Raw genomic sequence first — 26,769 nt, 5'->3', positions numbered from 1 at the left:
AGATGCAAACAAACTGTTATCATGTAGCGCTCCCAAGGTAACTTATCAAGACTGTAACTGTTCTGCGGCCACTGTTGTGTGTCTATATTTAGCGCGTCTGGAATGTTGGTGCAAACTGGCACAGTTATGCATGAATGCTTTGAGAAGGGAGGTGATCATGCTGTAAAGACAGACGATGGAGTGTCAACATATTTGAACTCTCATTAGCTTTATTCAGCAATATCATTTTCTAATTTTATAGCTGCTAGATGACTTTAGGGCCTACTGAAACCCACTACTACCGACCACGCAGTCTGATAGTTTATATATCAATGATGAAATCTTAACATTGCAACACATGCCAATACGGCCGGGTTAACTTATAAAGTGCAATTTTAAATTTCCCGGGGAACTTCCGGTTGAAAACGTCTATGTATGATGGTGTTTGCGTGTGACGTCAATGGTTGAAACGGAAGTATTCGGACACATTGTATCACAATACAAACAGCTCTGTTTTCATCGCAAAATTCCACAGTATTCTGGACATCTGTGTTGGTGAATCTTTTGCAATTTGTTTAATGAACAATGGAGACAGCAAGGAAGAAAGTTGTAGGTGGGATCGGTGTATTAGCGGCTGGCTGCAGCAACACAACCAGGAGGACTTTTACTTGGATAGCAGACGCGCTATCCGACGCTAGCCACCGACCGGACCGATGATCGGGTGAAGTCCTTCGTCGCGCTGTCGATCGCTAGAACGCAGGTGAGCACGGGTGTTGATGAGCTGATGAGGTCTGGCGTAGGTGGAGCGCTAATGTTTTTATCATAGCTCTGACGAGGTCCCGTAGCTAAGTTAGCTTCAATGGCGTCGTTAGCAACAGCATTGCTAGGCTTCGACAGGCGGCACAGCATTAACCGTGTAGTTACAGGTCCAGTGTTTGGTTCGGTGTCTCCTGATAGTATTATTGTTGATCTTCTGTCTATCCTTCCAGTCAGGGGCTTATTTCTTTTGTTTCTATCTGCATTTAAGCACGATGCTATCACGTTAGCTCCGTAGCTAAAGTGCTTCACCGATGTATTGTCGTGGAGATAAAAGTCACTGTGAATGTCCATTTCGCGTTCTCGACTCTCATTTTCAAGAGGATATAGTATCCGAGGTGGTTTAAAATACAAATCCGGGATCCACAATAGAAAAAGGAGAAAGTGTGGAATCCAATGAACCCTTGTACCTAAGTTACGGTCAGAGCGAAAAAAGATACATCCTGCACTGCACTATAGTCCTTCACTCTCACGTTCCTCATCCACGAATCTTTCATCCTCGCTCAAATCAATGGTGTAATCGTCGCTTTCTCGGTCCGAATCGCTCTCGCTGCTGGTGTAAACAATGGGGAAATGTGAGGAGCCTTTCAACCTGCGACGTCACGCTACTTCCGGTACAGGCAAGGCTTTTTTTATCAGCGACCAAATGTTGCAAACTTTATCGTCGATGTTCTCTACTAAATCCTTTCAGCAAAAATATGGCAATATCGCGAAATGATCAAGTATGACACATAGAATGGATCTGCTATCCCCGTTTAAATAAAAACATTTCGTTTCAGTAGGCCTTTAAGGGGCTTAATTGAACACATTTAATCGATGCAATTTGGTGTCTACTGGTGTTCGTTATTCATATAGGACATTGTGGAGGGGGCGTGGTCCACGCGTCACCTGCGGGCAGGGCATGTGCAGGAGCCGGCTGCGAAGCAGATGCCAGGTGAGTGGATATCTCAGCTGGAACGAGTTATCTAATCACCTGTCTCTTTATTAGCAGCGTTGGTGACCGCAGGAAGGGGCTGAAAAAGCCAGAGGGAAGACGGAAGGATGGAGAGAGAGAAGGAGAAAGACTTTTGGACTTTGAAAAATAAAACATTGTATATTTGGCAACACGCCTGGTCACCGTTTGTCAGTCCTGAGAAGAACCCTAAGACAGAGACTGTCACAGACATATTGTCATGATCTCACGTGACAGTTATTAATCATTTATTGTATTTTTGTATTATTTCCTGTCCAGCGCTCTTAATTTTGTTCCCCTTTCCTCTGGTCTGAGGGCAACCCAGGTTGCCAATCAGGATGCTTCTTATTCCAAATTATATCCATCCATCCATCCATCCATTTTCTACCGCTTGTCCCTTTTTGGGTTCGTGGGGGGTGCTGGAGCCTATCTCAGCTGCATCCGGGCGGAAGGCGGGTACACCCTGGACAAGTCGCCACCTCATCACAGGGCCAACACAGATAGACAGACAACATTCACACTCACATTCACACACTACGGCCAATTTTTATATATTTTAGATAATTTTGTTTGGTTCGCTTTCCGCTTAACACACGTTTGCTCTTTGTGCACCTCCCAGCTGCACATTTGTATTTGTGTTACATGTGTTTTCCATATTATAGAGGGCCTATTTATTTGCACCTGCCTGACATCTCTGCATCTTGTGGTCCAGACAAACACCAGAATGTCAACAATCTATTATTAATATATCGCCTATGTGAAAAAACAATGCCATTTTTTGCACCTGGATCATTCCAGGGCTGTAACTAGGATTTGACAAATACCGAGGTCAAAAAATGCTGGTCGAAGACAAGCCTCAAAAAGGATGAAATAATGGGTATCCCAGCACCGTATGAATGATTTTATCTTGAGCAACACAACGAACAGACCACTTTTTAAATAATACTATGCTGAAGTTTAGCGTATTGAACAATTTTTAACACCATTACAACCTACAGTAAGTATCATCTTGGACATGGATTTGAACCCAAGGTCTTCTGCTTTGTATTTCTAGTACTCGTGGCGAGTGTATAGATCGTATATTGAGAGAGGATGCTCTACCGCATGGTGACGTACAGCGCACACAATGTCCTACACAAAGTATATTTGCAGTCAGTCATCTTCTTTTTGCCACTTCAAAAATACCAAGGACATGACCTCTGTGTCCTGGTAGTTACGGCCATGGTCACAACGTAGTAGCACCACCCAGAGTGCACCTACAGCGTGCTAAAAATAAGTTGTCTAGATCAGGGTTCTCAAACTCTCTAGTGGATCACCAAAGGTTCAATTAAATATTGCAATGTAACAGTTTTATTAACCTGTTCTAAGTCTGTTTAATGAATACTTAGGCCTACTACGATACTGTATTTTAATGGTCATTATGGTGGTACTTTGTCCGCTCTGAGATCGGTAGGTTGTGAGTTTAAACCCCGGCCGAGTCATACCAAAGACTATAAAAATCCCTGCTTGGCACTCAGCATCAATGGTTGGATTTGGGGGTTGAATCACCAAAAATTATTCCCGGGCGTGGCCACCGCTGCTGCCCACTGCTCCCCTCAGCTCCCAAGGGGGTGATCAAGGGTGATGGGTCAAATGCAGAGAATAATTTTGCCACACCTAGTGTGTGTGTGTGACAATCATTGGTACTTTAACTTTAACTTGGAGAGCCAGGTGTTTTCTGAGGTGGTACTTTGTGAAAAAGGTATGGTCTAGATTACACTTCTATATTGCACAGAAAAGGTGGTACATATTATAGTTGTGTATATTATAGTTCAGCCACTTTTGCCCTTTTTGTCAATTGCAGACATAGTCTTAGTAGGCAACACCCCCAGCAATAGTACACACAATTTAATAGTTTGCACTAGGGTTGTACGGTATACCGGTATTAGTATAGTACCGCGATACTAATGAATCATTTTGGGTACTATACCGTCTCTGAAACGCCCCCAGGATGAGGTGCTTTAAGACATGGCTAGCTAGCAGCTAACGTCCATCCGCCGTCGGCAGTGTTTTAGCTACTTCTAAATCACTAATCCTCATCTCCATGGCGACAAATAAAGTATGTTTCTTACCATACCATTATCACTGCAGGACGAGGAATAGCTAAACATGCTTCACTACACACCGTAGCTCACCGGCATCAAAATGTAAACAAACGGCATCCACTGTAATGATATCAAGTACAGGCACGTATCGAGTCGATATTACTATGATTACGTCGATATTTTTTGGCATCACAACATCTTTTTTCGTTTAAAAAAAATGTATATTATGTTTATAAACTCAGGAAATATATCCCTGGACACATGAGGACTTTGAATATGACCAATGTATGATCCTGTAACTACTTGGTATTGGATTGATACCCAAATTTGTGGTATCATCCAAAACTAATGTAAAGTATCAAACAACAGAAGAATAAGTGATTATTACATTTGAACAGAAGTGTAGATAGAAAATGTTAAAAGAGAACGTGAGCAGATATTAACAGTAAATGAACAAGTAGATTAATAATTCATTTTCTACCACTTGTCCTTAATAATGTTGACAAAATAATAGAATGATAAATGACACAATATGTTTCTGCATACGTCAGCAGACTAATTAGGAGCCTGTGTTTGTTTACTTACTACTAAATGACAAGTTGTCTAGTATGTTCACTATTTTATTTAAGGACTTAACTGCAATAAGAAACATACGTTTAATGTACCCTAAGATTTTTTGTTAAAATACAGTCAATAATGCAATTTTTTTGTGGTCCCCTTTATTTAGAATTGTACCGAAAAGTATCGAAATAATTCTAGTACCGGTACCAAAATATTGGTATCGTTACAACACTAGTTTGCACATAGTATTTTTGGGATTTTAGTAGATCAGGCCTAACATTGCAAAAAAAAAAAAAAAAGGAAACTGAAGCATATTGTTTGTAGAAAATAGTCGTTAGAGCTCAGATAATGTTACCCACCCAAGGCCCTTTCCCTTGAAGTCCACACACCAGACACATGGACCAGACCCGAGTATTTTTAGTCTTTAAAGGTCTACTGAAATGAGATTTTCTTATTTAAACGGGGATAGCAGGTCCATTCTATGTGTCATACTTGATCATTTCGCGATATTGCCATATTTTTGCTGAAAGGATTTAGTAGAGAACATCGACGATAAAGTTCGCAACTTTTGGTCCCCGATAAAAAAAGCCTTGCCTGTACCGGAAGTAGCGTGACGTCACAGGTTGTGGAGCTCCTCACATCTGCACATTGTTTTCAATCATGGACGCCAGCAGCGTGAGCGATTCGTACCGAGAAAGCGACGATTACCCCATTCATTTGAGCGAGGATGAAAGAATCGTGGATGAGGAAAGTGAGAGTGAAGGATTAGAGGGCAGAGGCGGGTGGGACCTGATATTCAGCTGGGAATGACTAAAACAGTAAATAAACACAACACATATATATATACTCTATTAGCCACAACCAGGCTTATATTTAATATGCCACAAATAAATCCGCATAACAAACACCTACCTCCCCCCTCCCGTCCATATAACCCACCAGTACAAATCAAACACCCGCACAACACACTCAATCCCACAGCCCAAAGTACCGTTCACCTCCGTAAAGTTCATACAGCACATATATTTCCCCAAAGTTACGTACGTGACATGCACATAGCGGCACGCACGTACGGGCAAGCGATCAAATGTTTGGAAGCCAAAGCTGTACTCACGGTAGCGCGTCTGCTATCCAACTCAAAGTCCTCCTGGTTGTGTTGCTGCAGCCAGCCGCTAATACACCGCTTCCCACCTACAGCTTTCTTCTTTGCTGTCTTCATTGTTCATTAAACAAATTGCAAAAGATTCACCAACACAGATGTCCAGAATACTGTGGAATTTTGCAATGAAAACAGACGACTTAATAGCTGGCCACAATGGTGTCCCAATATGTCCGCACAATCCGTGACGTCACGCGCAAACGTCATCATACCGAGACTTTTTTCAGCAGAATATTTCGCGGGAAATTTAAAATTGCACTTTACTAATCTAACCCGGCCGTATTGGCATGTGTTGCAATGTTAACATTTCATCATTGATATATAAACTATCAGACTGCGTGGTTGGTAGTAGTGGGTTTCAGTAGGCCTTTAAGGAGGTGGATTGATTCCCGAGCTTCTTGCAGGGAATCCGTGGTAAACAGATGCATCCTTTAGGGCATGTTGCCATAGTTTTCTGTCTCAAGCTTTGATCGGCCTACTCTCCCAACGCTCTGTCCGACACGCAAATAGAAGCGGCGGGAAAAGCCAGAGGTGTGTCATGGGTGGGAACATCATCTGGGGACGACGGGACTCGAAATACGGACTCGTTCGGGGCTGGAAAGTGCTTGTGAGGAAACACAGAGCGAAAGGTGAGCAGAGACTGATGAGAGGAGAACAAATGTGTGACAGTTGCGGAATATGGAAGAGAAACGCTCTGCCGCCTCCACTAACACAATTTATGATATCAGCAAGAATGCATGTCTGCTCGGTTTCTGCCCCCCAGTGCCCACAATTTTCCGTGTTTTTGTGCACTTTTTTTTTTTTTTTCCAGAAAACCAACCTCTGCAGGGTGGAACAATGTGATAAAACACACACCGCCATTTAGTGTGTGTTCTCCAAGGAGAGGTATTTCATCACCCGTGCTGTTGACAGTCCCGGTGGAGCTTTAATAAACAATCATTTTTACACAATTTGCATCGTCTCAATAGGAAAACGCAACAATGTTGGGGTGTGGTAACACATAGAGCATGTTTTTTCTTTTTTTCCCAAATGTGTCAAACTTGTACCACAATTTTTGTGACGTCCTTCCATCCTACTCACTTAACTCAAAATGATAGTCAAAAGAAAAAAAACAATAACGCCATCAATTCCTTACATTCCGCAGGAGCATCACTCACATATAAAAAAGGTATTTGGAACAAAATAAAGGGTGCTAAAGGGTTTTTTGATTTTAAGTAGAAAACTAGCATGCCATTTTGTTTTTTTTTCCATCCATTTACAAGAGGGTGATTTTTAATCGACATAAAAGAAACACAAACACTCCAGAAATGGGAGGAGGGATTTTTATGTCGTCTTCTCCCAGCGGGTGGGAAGTGTTAATAGAAGTCTTTATTGTCTTAGTGTCTGTGCGCGCTTCCTTTTTGTAAACCGTTAATAAAAATCAAGGAGTGACAACCAACGGGGTTCTCTCAAGTGCCAAATGACGCTGCCGTCCTTTTTCCCCCTCTTACAGTTGTGTTACTCTTTGGCAAAAATGAGTGGCGAAAGGAGCAGGCCGAGGAATCTGCACACAAATTCTGGGAACAGAGTCAAAGGATGGTTGCAACGCAGTGGTGGTGGTGTTGTTTGGGGAGCACAAAGGGGGTGGCATTTTTTTTTCTTTCAAAAGTTCCATCCCATCAGGAATTGAGGCTCCTCTTCTCTCGAAGCTTAGGCGTCATACTTCTTCCCCGTTCTGTGGATGTGATGGAAGAGTGTCATGGAGAACGCCATGCCCAGGAGCTGTGGAAGAAGACAAGAAGGAGACGGCATGGTTACATAGCTCGTGTACAAAACCCAAAACAAGAGAAGTTGGCACATTGTGTAAATCGTAAATAAAAACAGAATACAATGATTTGCAAATCCTTTTCAACCTATATTCAATTGAATAGACTACAAAGACAAGACACTTAAAAAAAAAAAAAAAAAAAAGCCATTTATCAACAACACCCAGAAACGCCGCCAGCATCTAAGATGGACTGATGCAAAGTGGAAAAGTGTTCTGTGGTCTGACGAGTCCACATTTCAAATTGTTTTTAGAAACTGTGGACATCATGTCGTCCGGAACAAAGAGGAAAAGAACCATTCGGATTGTTATAGGCGCAAAGTTCAACAGCCAGCATCTGTGATGGTATGGGGGTGTGTTACATCACATGGACAAAGATAAGACCTTCTGGAGAAAAGTTCTGTGGTCAGATGAAACCAAAATTTTGCTCTTTGGCCACAATACACAGCAATATGTTTGGAGGAGAAAAGGTGAGGCCTTTAATCCCAGGAACACCAGGCCTACCGTCAAGCATGGTGGTGGTAGTATTATGCTCTGGGCCTGTTTTGCTGCCAATGGAACTGGTGCTTTACAGAGAGTAAATGGCACAATGAAAAAAGGAGGATTACCTCCAAATTCTTTAGGACAACCTACAAACCCCGTTTCCATATGAGTTAGGAAATTGTGTTAAATGTAAATATAAACGGAATACAATGATTTGCAAATCATTTTCAACCCATATTCAATTGAATGCACTACGAAGACAAGATATTGGATGTTCAAACTCATAAACTTTATTTTTTTTGCAAATAATAATTAACTTAGAATTTCATGGCTGCAACACGTGCCAAAGTAGTTGGGAAAGGGCATGTTCACCACTGTGTTACATGGCCTTTCCTTTTAACAACACTCAGTAAACATTTGGGAACTGAGGAGACACATTTTTGAAGTGGAATTCTTTCCCATTCTTGCTTGATGTACAGCTTAAGTTGTTCAACAGTCCGGGGGTCTCCGTTGTGGTATTTTAGGCTTCATAAAGCGCCACGTATTTTCAATGGGAGACAGGTCTGGACTACAGGCAGGCCAGTCTAGTACCCGCACTCTTTTACTATGAAGCCACGTTGATGTAACACGTGGCTTGGCATTGTCTTACTGAAATAAGCAGGGGCGTCCATGGTAACGTTGCTTGGATGGCAACAAATGTTGCTCCAAAACTTGTATGTACCTTTCAGCATTAATGGCGCCTTCAAAGATGTGTAAGTTACCCATGTCTTGGGCACTAATACACCCCTATACTATCACAGATGCTGGCTTTTCAACTTTGCGCCTATAACAATCCAGATGGTTCTTTTCCTCTTTGGTCCGGAGGACACGACGTCCACAGTTTCCAAAAACAATTTGAAATGTGGACTCGTCAGACCACAGAACACTTTTCCACTTTGTATCAGTCCATCTTAGATGAGCTCAGGCCCAGCGAAGCTGACAGCGTTTCTGGGTGTTGTTGATAAACGGTTTTCGCCTTGCATAGGAGAGTTTTAACTTGCACTTACAGATGTAGCGACCAACTGTAGTTACTGACAGTGGGTTTCTGAAGTGTTCCTGAGCCCATGTGGTGATATCCTTTACACACTGATGTCGCTTGTTGATGCAGTACAGCCTGAGGGACCGAAGGTCACGGGCTTAGCTGCTTACGTGCAGTGATTTCTCCAGATTCTCTGAACCCTTTGATGATATTACGGACCGTAGATGGGGAAATCCCTAAATTCCTTGCAATAGCTGGTTGCAGTCTATTCAATTGAATATAAGTTGAAAAGGATTTGCAAATTATTGTATTCGGTTTTTATTTACGATTTACACAACGTGCCAACTTTCACTGGTTTTGGGTTTTGTAGATTTAATGAATGTTCTTATGATGATGTCATGTACCCTTTTTCATCCATACTGAATCCTGCTGTGAGGCGCCAGCATATTTTCATTCACTCTGCAAGGAACGTGTCCAGTGTGCACAAGAATTATGTCGATGAAGTAAATGGAGGCCTCCCGGTAGGCGGGCCGCTAGCTCTTTGAAGTTGCCATTACCCATGATGCCTGTACATCAAACACAGTCGCAGGGCTCATCCTAAAATCTTTATCTGCTGAAAGTGCCGACCGCAGGAACATTTCAAGTACTTCTTAGCACACCTCAGTGTGAACGAGCTGTAATTGACTGCAATGGGAAACGAGTCCGTCAATTCGAGTTGCACGATACAGATGTTAGAATATTACACTGCAAAAACTGAAATCTACATAAGATTAAATATCTCAAATAAGGGTGATATTTGCTTATTTTCTGTCTGATAAGATCATTCTTCTCACTAAGCAGATATTTTGTTAGAGTGTTTTACTTGTTTTAAGGTTTTTGGTCCTAAATGATCTCAGTAAGATATTACAGCTTGTTGATAAGATTGTCATCAACACTCACAAGTATAAAACTACTTTTTAAAAGTAATAATTTCTTACTTCAAACATGAAAAAAAAAATCATGATGCCGAGCGCATATCATTATGTCAAGATAATGGCACTAGCATTTACTTAATTTAAGAATATTTTTCAACATATTGAGCAAAAAGGTCAAATTTTTTTTTCTACCAAGAAAAATGCACTTGTTATTAGTGAGAATATACTTATTTTAAAGGCCTACTGAAACCCACTACTACCAACCACACAGTCTGATAGTTTATATATCAATGATGAAATCTTAACATTGCAACACATGCCAATACGGCCGGGTTAACTTATAAAGTGCAATTTTAAATTTCCCGGGAAATATTCGGCTGAAAACGTCTCGGTATGATGACGTTTGCGCGTGACGTCACGGATTGTGCGGAAGTATTGGGACACCATTGTGTCCCAATACAAACAGCGTCTGTTTTTATCGCAAAATTCCACAGTATTCTGGACATCTGTGTTGGTGAATCTTTTGCAATTTGTTTAATGAACAATGAAGACAGCAAAGAAGAAAGCTGTAGGTGGGAAGCGGTGTATTAGCGGCCGGCTGCAGCAACACAACCAGGAGGACTTTGAGTTGGATAGCAGACGCGCTACCGTGAGTACGCAGCTTTCTTCCAAACATTTGATCGCTTGCCCGTCTGTGCGTGCCGCTATGTGCATGTCACGTACGTAACTTTGGAGAAATGTATGTACTGTATGAACTTTGGGGAGGTGAACGGTACTTTGGGCTGTGGGATTGAGTGTGTTGTGCGGGTGTTTAAATTGTATTGGTGGGTTATATGGACGGGAGGGGGGAGGTGTTTGTTATGCGGATTAATTTGTGGCAAATTAAATATAAGCCTGGTTGTGTTGTGGCTAATAGAGTATATATATGTCTTGTGTTTATTTACTGTTTTAGTCATTCCCAGCTGTATATCAGGTCCCACCCGCCTCTCACAGCATCTTCCCTATCTGAATCGCTTCCACTGCCCTCTAATCCTTCACTTTGACGTTCCTCATCCACAAATCTTTCATCCTCGCTCAAATTAATGGGGTAATCGTCGCTTTCTCGGTCCGAATCGCTCACGCTGCTGGCGTCCATAATTGAAAACAATGTGCAGATGTGAGGAGCTCTACAACCTGTGACGTCACGCTACTTCCGGTACAGGCAAGGCTTTTTTTATCAGTGACCAAAAGTTGCGAACTTTATCGTTGATGTTCTCTACTAAATCCTTTCAGCAAAAATATGGCAATATCGCGAAATGATCAAGTAAGACACATAGAATGGATCTGCTATCCCCGTTTAAATAAGAAAATCTCATTTCAGTAGGCCTTTAAGGTATTTTGGGGTTCATCGAGGTTAGCTAATCTGACTTGTTTTGGAAAGTCTTGACAAGCCGAATTTTCTTGTTCTATTGGCAGATAATTTTGCTTAGTTCAAATAAAATACCCCTAATTTTTGTATTTTTTTCCCTTGTTTTTGAACACTGACTTTTTGCAGTGTATAGCAAGTACACACTTGAATTTGTTTTAATTCATTAGACTTCATTTGAAGAACACACACACCCTATGCAGCCTTTATGCTGCCTGTGACTTTGTAGGACCAAGCCTCAGATATTAATATTTTTAAAATGTTTTAATTGGCTACACATCTTTGTGACACAATTCCCCTAGTCAATAGTCTTGGACTCGTCCTCACCCTTGTGAACACTCTTTGACCCATTGGACTTGTCTTCTTTTTTTTTTTTTTACTTCAAAGAAAGGGAATCGTTCTTCTTTAACTGGCTCACTTTTGCAGAAGCTTGCTTGTTGTGCTTACGTATGCAGCCAACACTGTAGCGTTGACCTGTGACCTGCGTGAATAAACGCTTGTGAATTCTTCCAGAAGACCCGATCTCTGACTGTTCTACAAAAGAACGCGGCTAGAGTCTTTAACGTAGACCAGTGGTTCTCCACTTGGCTCTCCAAGTACCGCCGTAACGACCAAGCCTTAAAACACAGTAGCTTGGTTGGCCTAAGTAGTCATTACAAACAAGGCTGAGGTTTTATTTAACAAGTATATTCAATATTTTTGGCCACTGTAACATTACATACAGTTTGAACAGTAACACTGTGTTTGAATATAATATAATATAATATAATATAATATAATATAATATAATATAATATAATATAATAAAATATAATATATATAACCTGCTCAGTGCCCAGTTACCCAGTCATACCAAAGACTATAAAAATGGGACCCATTGCCTTCCTGCTTGGCACTCAGCATCAAGGGTTGGAATTGGGGGTTGAATCACCAAAATGATTCCCGAGCGCGGCCACCGCTGCTGCTCACTGCTCCCCTCACCAGAGCATAAATTCACCACACCTAGTGTGTGTGTGACTATCGTTGGGACTTTAACTTCAACTTTAGTATAAATAAATAAAACACTAATCACTTAATTGATCCTTTGGCATACATATATACACAAATATATACACATATATATACACACACATATATATATATATATATACAAACTATATATACAGTATATATATATATATATATAGTTTGAGAATGTCTAACAGACAATAAAAATGATATATGATGACAATGGAGCTTTTAATACCATCGGCATATCATGATAACACACATTTTAGTTGTCTCCCCTAAACTTGTTAGAAACTACGTTTCTTACAAGTATTATCATTGGAGGACGAGGAATAACTAAATATGCTACGCTACACACCGTAGGAGGATATGCTAATTGCTAAACTCGAGCTCCTGAATGCAAACGGAAGTGGGAGGATCGATAATATTAGTAACGACAGAAACAATACCAAATACAGTATCGGTATATGGTCGAAACGACAGGGATTAGATCGATATTTTTTATTATTACAAAATATATTGCCATTTTTGTTATTGTTTACACACTCAGGAAAGCAACATGGCTATTTATTGACGTTCGATTAATTAATTTGATGACCAGCTTAGCTCTGTTGTACACTGTCGAAACTAAACATGCATGTTCATTTTTTAACTGTCTTGTCCTTTTTATATAAGTGTTTTATGAATAAAATTATAAAAGATAAGCAAAATTGGTATTGATTTACTGTGTGTACTGTATACATATATGGTACAATTATAATGTGTATAAATACACACACAGTATATACAGTATGTACATATATACTATATATATATATATACATATATATATATATATATATATATATATATATATATATATACATATATATATATATATATATATATATATATATATATATATATATATATATATATATATATATATATATACATACTGTATACACACTGTACACATTAATCATGATCAATCACAGGGGTTTTATTCAACTCCTTGGTAAAAAAAAAATTGACAGTTCCTTCAGGCTGTATTATATATATATATATATACACACACACACACACACACACACACATATATACACAAATATATACACATTTATATACACACACATATATATATATATATATATATATACATATATATATATATATATATATATATATATATATATATATATATATATATATATATATATATATATATATATATATGTATATATATATATATATATATATATATATATATACGTATATATACATATATATATATATATATATATATATATATATATATATATATATATATATATATACATATATATATATATATATATATATATATATATGTATATATATATATATATATATATATATATATATATATATATATATATATATATATATATATATATATATATATATATATATATATATATATATATATATATATATATATATATATATATATATATATATATATATATACACAGACATATACAGTATATTAATATATCGTTCTCTCCTATATCTACTTTGTAAATCTTATGCTGGCTCCTTCCTGGAGCAAAGCCATGATGTCTAAGAGACAGGTTCAACATTTTCAACACGTGGGCTGCCAGAACGCCCACTGAGGACAAACCTTATAACTTTCCCAGCAGAAGACAGAGGCGCATTGGATGTGAAGGCCAATTGATGCAGACAGAAGGAACAGAAATAAAAATGCAGGAAAACATCAAAAAGTCTCCTACCTGCACCACCAAGATGACCATGCCTATGGTTCCTAACAGATGCTTGCTGTCATCAAGCCACTCCTCCACTTTCTCAAAGCATCCCTAAAATAGGAGAACATGTTGAAAAATCTCAACCAGTCAACTCCTGAAAGTGTTTGTGTGAATTATACAATGGAAGGGAGAGCATGTCTTAAAGAAGTGCATTACTTATGACCGGAGCATTTTATATCCAGACATTTGGGTCATATAGACAGCCGTGTGCATTAAATTTGCAACATTCTAGAGATTTTAAAATGTGTCCAGAGTTGGTTCAGTCAGAGGTCACATGCTGGTAATGAGGTGGGGTCATATTGGTTCCAGCTGCAAAGTGGTGCCCCTTGCTGAGGCTGCATGTAGGACTTCCCTAGGTGGTGTGTGTGGCCTTTTTCTCTGCACAGGATTACAGGATTGGAGTGTGGCGCTTTCCCAGAGGGCCAGCTCAATGTCTGACTATTCTCTTGTTGGCAATTATTTAATCCCCTTCTTTGGACTGAGCAAACCCCATAATAGAGCAGATTAGCCTTGTAATAGGGGGGAATTGGTAAACACAGTGCAGCAAGGCTTTACGATGGACAAAAGTGGCTGTTGGCAGACACAATGGAAAAATCATAAATAAACAACACGAGTCACAGCTTAACAAATTGATGAGAATGCACTTCCAATTAAAGTTGTACAGTGTAAATGTGTCTATTATAAATAAAGTAAATCAAATTAAATCATTCAGGACTCCCAAAAACATTGACAGAAAACACATTTTTATAGAAAATAATAATAGTTTTACAATAAAATCTAAAATCTGTATATATACATATATAGACTGTATATATTTATGATATATATATATATACTATATATATATCATATATATATACAGTGATATACAGTATATGTATATATATATATATATATATATATTCTTATTGTGCGTTAAAGATATATATCACAATATATTATTTAGTATATAAAATTGTAATAAAACCATTTCAAAATGGGTTACAAAGGCTCCTAATAGAGCTACTAACGTAAGTTGTAACATATTGCTTAATTTTCAGTATTTTATCAAAACTTCTCTTAATGTACTTGCTAATTTATTCTGTTACTTATGTTGCAGAGTGGTTCTATCCACATTTCTGTTAAAAAGTAATAAGCACTTATTTTTCTATTGTTTGGCTACTTTACGTTGTAGGCAATACTACACATTTGGATAGGCATTATTCATCATACCAATGCTGATACTTAAATTATTCCAGGATTATCAAACGATAAAATGTTTAATCCTATCTGCAATCAGACGAAAACATAGGACTGTGTAACAATATCAATTACTATTATATTATGTCCTTTGTCCCTTTTGCAACATACAAAATCTGTACTAAAGTCAATACTCCAACATTATATATATATATATATATATATATATATATATATAAATATATATATATATATATATATATATATATATATATACTGTATATATATACGTTTGTATATATATATATATATATATATATATATATATATATATATATATATATATATATATATACATACATATATATATATATATATATATATATATATATATATATATATATATATATATATATATATATACAGTATAAACATACATATATACATATATATATATATGTCCATGTAAATATATATATATATATATATATATATATACACACACACACACACACACACACACACACACACACACACACACACACACACACACACACACACACACACACACACACACACACACACACACACACACACACACACACACACACACACACACACACACACACACACACACACACACACACACAGGTACATATATGTATATATCCATGTATATATATATACACATATATATGTATATATACACATGTATATATATACATATATATATATATATATATATATATATACATATATATATATATATATATATATATATATATATATATATACATATACATATATATATACACACTGTTTTTTTTCTGTACACACTGTATTATACTGACTTCTCTATGCTCAGTAAAAAATTAATAAATACAGTAAAATACAAGTGTTTCTCGCCTTCTCTATCAAAGTATTGCCACTTGCAACCTTTTCTGGCCCAATGCTGGCTTATTTTGCGGCTGTATTCATAACCAAAGTATGGCAACTGAGTCAACAACGCGTGGAATTCTTTGGTAACTCCATTCCGCGGAACGTTACGTGGGCATAATAATAATATCGAACAGTGATTAGTTTTTGGTGTCTCTGGTTAGACAGTGAACAGTGTGTTGGTGAGCAATAATATTAGGAGCCTCCAACCGTTTTCTATTTTCTGAGCAGACATTCTGAAAGCCTGTGATTCAAGTAATGTGCATGTTGCACACACAAAACACCACATTTAAAGCAACAATCTGGCTGATCCACACGTATTGCTCACCCTAAAACTGTCCATTCTTTAGTGTCCACTTACTCGGTTCCAGAACATGGTGGTGGCGTTCCGTCCACAGTCCTGGTAATGTTCCTGGCAGCAGCGGTCAGGAACGACCTTCTCTTTCAGGGCCTCGTGCCAATCTGTGTAGGCTATAACGCCGCAGCACTTCCACTGTGTAACACACACAAACATGATGCAGTCCGTCAGCCAGACAAGTCCATCACCTCACAGTAACTTGACTTCATTCACATTGTGGATTGCTGGGGTAATGGGATGTACTCTGACTGGCTGCCGTGAAAACGCAATGTTGCATTAATGCTAAGACAAGAAGCGAGGCAATACATTATCAGCAATGTACCACTCACAGCTGTGGCTTGTTATCAGTGCTAATGTATTATATCATATTTGATGTGACTGCACACACGTTATGTCTGCCTACCTCTGCCTGGATAATGTTCCAGGCATTTCTCAGGCCGATGTTGTTTTCAGAGTTGTACAGAGCCAGGCCGTCTTTCAAATCTTGCTTGGCGTTCTCGCTCACCTGCCGATTGGAAGATACAACGACATTAGCATCAGGCACGGTCACGCGTACCTGAGAATAGAACGACATCTCAGACAACAGTGGGTCATCCCTGCGGAGCGATCGCTGAACAACGGTGTGGAAAATTGCTAGAAAATTGAAAGCTGTCAAAAAACATGAACCTGTTTGAGGTCTGATCTCAGTAAGTAGGGTTCTTGCTTTCATGACTTTGTCAACCATGTTGTGTTTACAACAGGGGGGTCAAACTCATTTCAGATCGGGGGCCACATGGAGAAAATGTATTCCAGTCCGGTAAGACCACGGCACGATAACTTAAAAATAAAGACAACTTCAGATTATTTTCTTTGTTTAAAAATACAACAAGCACATTCTGAAAATGTACAAATCATGTTTTTTTTTACACTTACATGTTGCTGTTAGTAGTATTCCATCTTTATTTTTCGTTATTTATACTCTCTGAATAAATTATGTGATAATGTTCATCAGTCAACTCATTGGTGTTAATTTTCAATATATCAAGATAAAAAAATAGGTAACACTTTAGTATGGTGAACATATTCACCATTAATTAGTTGCTTATTAACATGCAAATTAGTAACATATTGCCGCTTAATTACTCATTATTAAGTACTTATTAATTCCTTATTCCGCATGGCCTTATTATACAACCACCATTATTAACCCCAACCCCAACCCTAACCCTAACCAATTAACTCTAAATTAAGTCTTTGTTACTTACAATACGTTCCCCTAGTGTCCAAATAGCTCTAAATTAAGTCTTTGTTACTTAGAATATGTTCCCCATACTAAAGTGTTACCAAAAAATAATATCAAAATCAAATTACAGGATGTTATTAATGTATTTTGCTCATTTTCCTCAACTGGTGCACTAATTAATTTTTTTACATATGTAGCATCATCTACAAAGATATAAATAATTGATATCGCGACATCTAGTGGACACATTTAGAACAGCAGTTTCTTTCATTCAAAAATTTCGGCTCATTTTTATACTTAGCAAACTCATGCCGCGGGCCGGATAAAACCTGTTCGCGGGCTGGATTAGGCCCGCGGCCCGTACGTTTGACACCCCTGGTTTAGAAGATCTAACAATTTGGCCGATGGACTCTCCTACAGTCATCATTCAGAGTTAAAACAAAATGAGTATAGTTTGGAAATTGAGACAGAGGCATCCAAAGTTGTTCTGGGCTACGAGCTGTCTTTCGGCTAATTGTTATGCTTTATGTTCTAAGCAAACATTTGGGTCACGAGTGTCCCCACTGCTGGTTGGCATAGCGACTGTCACAGTGATCCCCCATAAGAGCTGACCAAAACATTTGGGGCCTGACCTACAAAGATCCGAATACCACGTGCTAAACAGCGTTCGCAAACTATAAAATTGCATGTTCTATTGGTGGGCCTGTTGTGCGATATACCAGGACTGTGTGTACAATTGATAACTGTTGCAGATTGCCTTATTTAAATGAAGTTTTTGCTTGACCCACATGGCGTTTACCATGGAAACACTCATTTACTGCACATTTATGATTTGCTCCTACCTGTGGCATTTTAGAAACAGTCCTGCAGTGCATTTTAGAAACAGTCCTGCAGTGTGCGCTGAAAGTGGGTTAATGGAAGATGCTGGCAATAACTGTGAGTGTGCATTTGAACGTTCCAGACGCAACAAAATGCACATTGCAAGAAGCTTTTTTTTCTTCTAATAATAGATATACTAATGTCAAATATAAAAAAACGCAATCAGACACTAAAACGCATCAATTAAATTAGTTTTAACCAACCCCCGTAGGTCACCTAGCAGCTATACCATCATGAAATGATATTGCTGAATAGACAATTTGTCTAATATTTTCATTTTTGACAGTCCAAATAATGACACAGGTAGGACTGAGCTGCAGCACAATCGCCTACTTTCTCACAGCTGTTTCTGTTTCCGTGCAACTGACAGTTTGCACATCCTTTCCAGGCATTTTAAGACATTTCACAAGGTATACATCTGCAGCTTACAGTCCCGTGCGGCTAATATATGAAAAATATTGTTTTTTTTCAAACATTTTGTGGGTGCAACTTAAAAAACAAAACCAGTGAAGTTGGCACGTTGTGTAATTCACAAATAAAAACAGAATACAATGATTTGTAAATCCTTTTCAACTTATATTCAATTGAATAGACTGCAAAGACAAGATATTTAATGTTCAAACTGAGAAACTTCATTTTTTTGTGCAAATAATCATTAACTTACAATTTAATGGCAGCAACACATTGCAAAAAAATTGGCACAAGGGCATTTTTACCACTGTGTTACATGGCCTTTCCTTTTAACAACATCCAGTAAACGTTTGGGAACTGAGGAGACCAATTTTTGAAGCTTTTCAGGTGGAATTATTTCCCATTCTTGCTTGATGTACAGCTTAAGTTGTTCAACAGTCCGGGGGTCTCCGTTGTGGTATTTTAGGCTTCATGTTGCGCCACACATTTTCAATGGGAGACAGGTCTGGACTACAGGCAGGCCAGTCTAGTACCCACACTCTTTTACAATGAAACCACACTGTTTTAACACGTGGCTTGGCTTTGTCTTGCTGAAATAAGCAGGAGCGTCCATGATAACGTTGCTTATATGGCAACATATGTTGCTCCAAAACCTGTATGTACCTTTCAGCATTAATGGTGCCTTTACAGATGTGTAAGTTACCCATGCCTTGGGCACTAATACACCCCCATACCATCACAGATGAACAGTCCGGATGGTTCTTTTCCTCTTTGGTCTGGAGGACACGACGTCCACAGTTTCCAAAAAACAATCTGAAATGTGGACTCGTCAGACCACAGAACACTTTTCCACTTTGCATCCGTCCATCTTAGATGAGCTCGGGCCCAGCGAAGCCGGCTGCGTTTCTGGGTGTTGTTGATAAATGGCTTTCGCTTTGCATAGTAGAGTTTTAACTTGCACTTACAGATGTAGCGACCAACTGTAGTTACTGACAGTGGTTTTCTGAAGTGTTCCTGAGCCCATGTGGTGATATCCTTTACACATTGATGTTGCTTTTTGATGCAGTACCGCCTGAGGGATCGAAAGTCTGTAATATCATTGCTTACGTGTGGTGATTTCTCCAGATTCTCTGAACCTTTTGATAATATTACGGACCGTAGATGGTGAAATCCCTAAATTCCTTGCAATAGCTGGTTGAGAATTGTTCTTCTTGAACTGTTGGACAATATGCTCACGCATTTGTTCACAAAGTGGTGACCCTCGCCCCATCCTTGTTTGTGAATGACTGAGCATTTCATGGAAGCTGCTTGTATACCCAATCATGGCACCCACCTGTTCCCAATTAGCCTGTTCACCTGTGGGATGTTCCAAATAAGTGTTTGATGAGCATTCCTCAACTTTCTCAGTCTTTTTTGCCACTTGTGCCAGCTTTTCTGAAACATGTTGCAGGCATCAAATTCCAAATGAGCTAATATTTGCAAAAAATAACAAGGTTTTCCAGTTCGAACGTTAAGTATCTTGTCTTTGCAATGTATTCAATTGAAAATAGGTTGAAAAGGATTTGCAAATCATTGTGTTCTGTTTTTATGTACGATTTACACAACGTGCCAACATCCCGGGTTTTGGGTTTTGTATATATAACGGTACGTGTTATCATCCGGAAAATACGATAGTGATGATTTCTGTTCCTAGAAAATCTTTAAAGTAAATACTTCACGGTTGAATTTGCTTAGAGACTTTTTTTTATGTCTCGTCTGCTTACTCAGGAACGACTGATACCATTACAACATTTCGGCATCGATCCAGTTCAAAGTAGCGTTTGATTTCCTCCAGAAGCTATCTGAGATTGATAAGCGGTCAGAAAATGAATGGATGGGTTGCATATCTGCATCATTTATCCATGTGGGCTGTCGCTTGTGGATACAACTTTGAATAATCACATTATTGAGCTACCCTTCTTTTTTGTCTTGACTTAAGATGAGACATCTTGGGTAACTTCCCCCCGACAAGGTGCGCCTGCATGCCCTCAAGCAAAGTGTGTAAATCTGTTTCCTTGCGACTCAACTCCAGTAATGTGCTCAGGGTTGTGTCATGTCAGTGGGAGATTAATATCTTATTGGAAGTGTTAATGAGAAACAAAAGTCAGTAGCTTCATTCTCCCGCAGTTTGCTTCACCCATGGGGGATTTGACTAACAGCTGCGACAGATTGAGGGGCGCTTCTGATATGTGGTAATTATTATGGGGGAAATAGGCCCGTGGTGCCCAAACCACACTGCACAGGCACGATTAGATAACCACACCGCGACCAAAAGGATATTTACAAGTTAAGACTCCGCTCACCACTTTAAACCCACTAATGATTCTCTAATGTACAGTGGTGTCAATGTCAGACGTTAAAACAGGAATTCTGTCTCATTGAGACAAATCTACACACCCTTTCAAAAAAAGGGGTGTCAAACTCCATCAAACTGGAGGCTGGGCCACAAAAAGTATTCACTTAAAAAATCACATTTTAACAGTGTGACAAAATTTGGTAACTACTTCTACCAGCACCTACAGTGACCCTAAGAAATGGTGGGTCTTAAGTATTTATAAATATAAAATTGAATGTAAAAATTGTATATATTTGACATCTTAAAACTCATTTGTATACTCTAGCCTTTAAATAGACCCCCTTTTTAGACCAGTTGATCTGCCGTTTCTTTTCTTCTCTCCTCTGCTCCCCTCTCCCTTGGGGAGGGGGAGTTGCACAGGTCCGGTGGCCATGGATGAAGTGCTGGCTGTCCAGAGTCGGGACCCCGGGTGGACCGCTAGCCTGTGCATCGGTTGGGGACATCTCCTGACCCATCTCCGCTCGGGACGGTTTCCTGCTGGCCCCACTATGGACTGGACTCTCGCTGATGTATTGGATCCACTATGGACTGGACATTCACAATACTATGTCAGACCCACTCGGCATCCATTGCTTTCAGTCTCCCCTAGAGGGGGGGGGGTTACCCACATATGCGGTCCTCTCCAAGGTTTCTCATAGTCATTCACATCGACGTCCCACTGGGGTGAGTTTTTCCTTGCCCGTATGTGGGCTCTGTACCGAAGATGTCGTTGTGGCTTGTGCAGCCCTTTGAGACACTTGTGATTTAGGGCTATATAAATAAACATTGATTGATTGATTGATTGTTAAGTTCCCAAAAGATGGCCAGAGACACTTCTGCTTGCCGACAGGAAGTTGCTCTTTTTGTTTCCCAATATGTGCTTGTTGTTTGTACCTGTTAGCCCTCCGAGGTGTGCGGGCCGCAATTACACTAAACTAAGAAGTAGAGGGCCACAAAATATGGGTCTGGGGCCACAAGTTCGAGACCCCCACTTTGAACCGTAAACAACAGTATTTGATAGTGGTGTAACAGTACCACATCCTCACGAGTTGATACGGGTCTCGGGAAGATGGTCATGGTTCTGTTCTTTTTCGGTACAGTAAGTTTACAAAATACAAAACTGTAAAGATTTTTTAAATAAAAAAAACTGCCACTTAATTCCTAAATAAATACAATTCTTGTATGAAAAGTTTATAAACAAACAAATATTACATACTACATCAGAATTTAAGGTTTAATATGTATATATATATATATATATATATATGCATACACACATATATATACTGTATATACTGTATGTACACATACAGTACAAGCCAAAAGTTTGGACACACCTTCTCATTCAATGTGTTTTCTTTATTTTCATGACTATTTACATTGTAGATTGTCACTGAAGGCATCAAAACTATGAATGATCACTTGTGGAGTTATGTACCTAACAAAAAAAGGTGAAATAACTGAAAACATGTTTTATATTACAGTTTCTTCAAAATAGCCACCCTTTGTCGCGCACTCTTGGCATTCTCTCGGTTAGCTTCAAGAGGTAGTCACCTGAAATGGTTTTCACTTGACAGGTGTGCTTGAAGCTCATTGAGAGAATGTCAAGAGTGTGCAAAGCAGTAATCAGAGCAAAGAGTGGCTATTTTGAAGAAACTAGAATATAACACATATTTTCAGTTATTTCACCTTTTTTTGTTAAGTACATAACTCCACATGTATTCATTCATAGTTTTGATGCCTTCACTGACAATCTACAATGTAAATAGTCATGAAAATAAAGAAAACATTGAATGATGAGAAGGTGTGTCCAAACATTTGGTCTGTACTGTATATATATATATATATATATATATATATATATATATATATATATATATATATATATATATATATATATATATATATATATACTACCGTTCAAAAGTTTGGGGTCACCCAAACAATTTTGTGGAATAGCCTTCATTTCTAAGAACAAAAATAGACTGTCGAGTTTCAGATGAAAGTTCTCTTTTTCTGGCCATTTTGAGCGTTTAATTGACCCCACAAATGTGATGCTCCAGAAACTCAATCTGCTCAAAGGAAGGTCAGTTTTGTAGCTTCTGTAACGAGCTAAACTGTTTTCAGATGTGTGAACATGATTGCACAAGGGTTTTCTAATCATCAATTAGCCTTCTGAGCCAATGAGCAAACACATTGTACCATTAGAACACTGGAGTGATAGTTGCTGGAAATGGGCCTCTATACACCTATGTAGATATTGCACCAAAAACCAGACATTTGCAGCTAGAATAGTCATTTACCACATTAGCAATGTATAGAGTGTATTTCTTTAAAGTTAAGACTAGTTTAAAGTTATCTTCATTGAAAAGTACAGTGCTTTTCCTTAAAAAAATAAGGACATTTCAATGTGACCCCAAACTTTTGAACGGTAGTGTATATATATATATATATATATATATATATATATATATATATATATATATATATATATATATATATATATATATATATATATATATATATATATACATAGCGCACTTTCCGCGCGCGCGATGATGTCACGTTATCGATGAGAAAATGCATTTTTAGACTATATGATTTGCCTGAGCGGCTAGGAGACACCGTGAGTAGCAAGCGGTACAAAATGGATAAGAAAAGACAGAAAAAAAACCAAAACGTTTTTTTAATTTTTATTTTAATTTTAATTTTTTATACTTGGGACTTCCCGCGGGCCTGATTTTGGACGCTGGTGGGCCGGATCCGGCCCGGGGGCCGTAGTTTGGGGACCCCTGGTCAAGAGTGTGCAAAGCAAAGCAGTAATCAGAGCAAAGGGTGGCTATTTTGAAGAAACTAGAATATAAAACATATTTTCAGTTATTTCACCTTTTTTTGTTAAGTACATAACTCCACATGTGTTCATTCATAGTTTTGATGCCTTCAGTGACAATCTACAATGTAAATAGTCATGAAAATAAAGAAAACATTGAATGATGAGAAGGTGTGTCCAAACTTTGGCCTGTACTGTGTGTATATATATATATATATATATATATATATATATATATATATATATATATATATATATATATATACATATATACATATATATATATATATATATATATATATATATATATATATATATATATATATATATATATATATATATATATATATATATATATGCATCTATTGATCGATTGATAGAGATTACATTTTCCTGAATGTATTGTTCTACCAATTGTTGCCGATAAACACTATCTTTGCCAGCATTATTTTAAGACCAAATCAAGCACTTGTGTGATCATAATATATAATAGTAATAATGCAAGTATTCCTTTCAAACGAAATAAACTTTTATTTCTAATTTTTTTACCATTACAAATGGAAGATTTAGGTGTGTGTGTAAGCTAGCGGTCCCGCCTTCGCCCACCAAGACAAAGATTGTGGATGGATGACAAGAGGATTCACTCTGTTCATTTAATTCTGCTGTTGAATGAACACGCTCGGGTGCTGGAAGCGATGCACAGAGTGAACCCTCATGTACCCTGATTGGAAGCGAGAGGACATGGCAATTTATGGATGTTGGCAAAGTTATGGAGTTCATTTTTTTAATTTATTGTTTGCTCAATTGATTTATTAACTATAGGCCCTGGCCTACTTATGCAAGTACAACACAAATATACTGTTTACGCTATCCAGGGTAACCGTGGCAATGACAGAAGTTAAAAACTTACAGTCAAACTGGTTTGTTCTAATTATTTTTTTTCTGCAGTAAAATGATTTAGTAATCACAAGTTAACACAAACATATCCCATATGAGCGTCCTCTAAAACCTTAGAAATAAGATTAGCATGTAAATTCCAGTCCCATTCGACTGGGCGGCTCGGCAACTTTGCTGATGTAGAAGGAGCGTATCTGCATACGCCTCGTCGGGCTGCGGGCAGAAACATCCTCTGCATCTGTCCCTGTACCAGAAAATGGGATGAGGAGCTTTATCATCAATCTTTGCCTCTTACTTTGTTTCCGTCTTCTGCTTTCAATCTGGGCTTTATGCGATACTGCTCGCTCATTACTGACTTCTCGCAGAAACAGAGTCACAGGAGAGCAGCCTCTTTCCACCAGCCCGCCCGACAACTACACCCCGCACGCCCACCCCCACAAACAGACTACAATAAAATCATCATGTTGGTCTCCAAAGACTCCTCTGCACGTCTTTCATTTGCTGCGTGGAAGTCTTTGTTAGAGTCTGACACGAAACTTAACGATGCAGATTTAAGGCTAATGAGGTGTAGACAAATGACTGTAGAGCGAGCAAACATGAATTTGGTCATGCAACTCTGACCTAGTTTCTCGACTTTTGAGGAAAACAAACAGAGTTGTGCCACATTCGCCTACATTCTTCTGATGTAGTGCAAACTCACTTTTGACCAAAACTCTCATTTTAGGACAACAACCAAAATCCGTAGTGTGTTGACAACAACATTGACTTATGATCATTTAAAAACAACTAAGATTATCAAGTAGACAACAGTACAAGAGTAGCTTGGACAACAATGGTGCCTTGCTTAATGTGGTGTGACCAAAGTGGTCTGTTCTGCTCTATGGGTTGCCAGGATGAGCATATGAATTCATTTTTTCCCCCAACCCAATTGAAATAAACATCTGCAGATCTGTGTGAGGATTATAATCGCATCACATGGTCAACATGAGGATAAGAACACTTTGAAAAACTGGATTAGTCACTGTAGAGCACGGCTATTCAACTTGCGGCCTGTAGGCCGAATCTGGCCCCTAACACAATACCGGCCCCCGAGTTCAGTTAAAAAACTTGGGAGACAACCATGTTTGCAGCATAATCCTAAAAATGTTAGATTGCTCCTGTTGTATGGAGGAGCTTGGACCACTGATCCTTGCAATGACATTGGAACCTTGCTAGCAAACATAGAACACTGGGGTCCAAACTTGTGATTTACATCACCTTTAAGTCCTTTGTTTTTCAGAATGGGATTTATGGACAGTAACAAAGTTGTTGCTGTACCTTGTTTACTTCAGATTCATTCAGTAATTTGTATTTGTTCAACTACTTTAGTTAAAGTACCACTTAAATTACCCTCTGCATTTGACCCATCCACTTGTTCCACCCCCTGTGAGGTGAGGGAGCCGTGAGCAGCAGTGGTGGCCACGCTCGGGAATCATTTTGGTGATTTAACCCCCGATTCCAACCCTTGATGCCAAGCAGGGAGGTAATGGGTCCCATTTTTATAGTATTTAGTTTGACTCGCCTCTGGTTTGAACTCACGACCTAGTGTTACAGTATTTGTCTTATTTTCCATTATTTTATTGTAAATGGTAAATGCGCTTTTCTACTTTCAAGGTACTCAAAGTGCTTTGACACTATTCACACACTGATGGCAGGAGCTGCCATGCAAGGCACTAA

The 26,769-nt window shown here is 38.5% G+C and overlaps 1 protein-coding gene across 3 annotated transcripts in view; it reads right to left on the bottom strand.

The window, feature by feature from the left end:
• Positions 1-6,451: 6,451 nt before the first annotated feature.
• The window catches only part of tspan9a (tetraspanin 9a), a 580,412-nt gene continuing 560,094 nt past the window's right edge, over positions 6,452-26,769 (bottom strand). For all 3 annotated transcript variants that reach the window (XM_062035906.1, XM_062035907.1, XM_062035905.1), the window contains 4 exons: positions 16,844-16,945; positions 16,444-16,575; positions 13,935-14,018; positions 6,452-7,312 (listed from right to left, as the gene is read on the bottom strand). In XM_062035906.1, the coding sequence (XP_061891890.1) occupies positions 7,241-7,312; positions 13,935-14,018; positions 16,444-16,575; positions 16,844-16,945 (390 nt within the window). In that variant the 3' untranslated portion in view covers positions 6,452-7,240. The remainder of the gene's footprint in view (positions 7,313-13,934; positions 14,019-16,443; positions 16,576-16,843; positions 16,946-26,769) is intronic.

This window comes from Entelurus aequoreus, linkage group LG24 (genome assembly GCF_033978785.1).
Source record: "Entelurus aequoreus isolate RoL-2023_Sb linkage group LG24, RoL_Eaeq_v1.1, whole genome shotgun sequence".
NCBI lineage: Eukaryota > Metazoa > Chordata > Actinopteri > Syngnathiformes > Syngnathidae > Entelurus > Entelurus aequoreus.
This window is presented reverse-complemented; position numbering and strand designations above follow the sequence as displayed.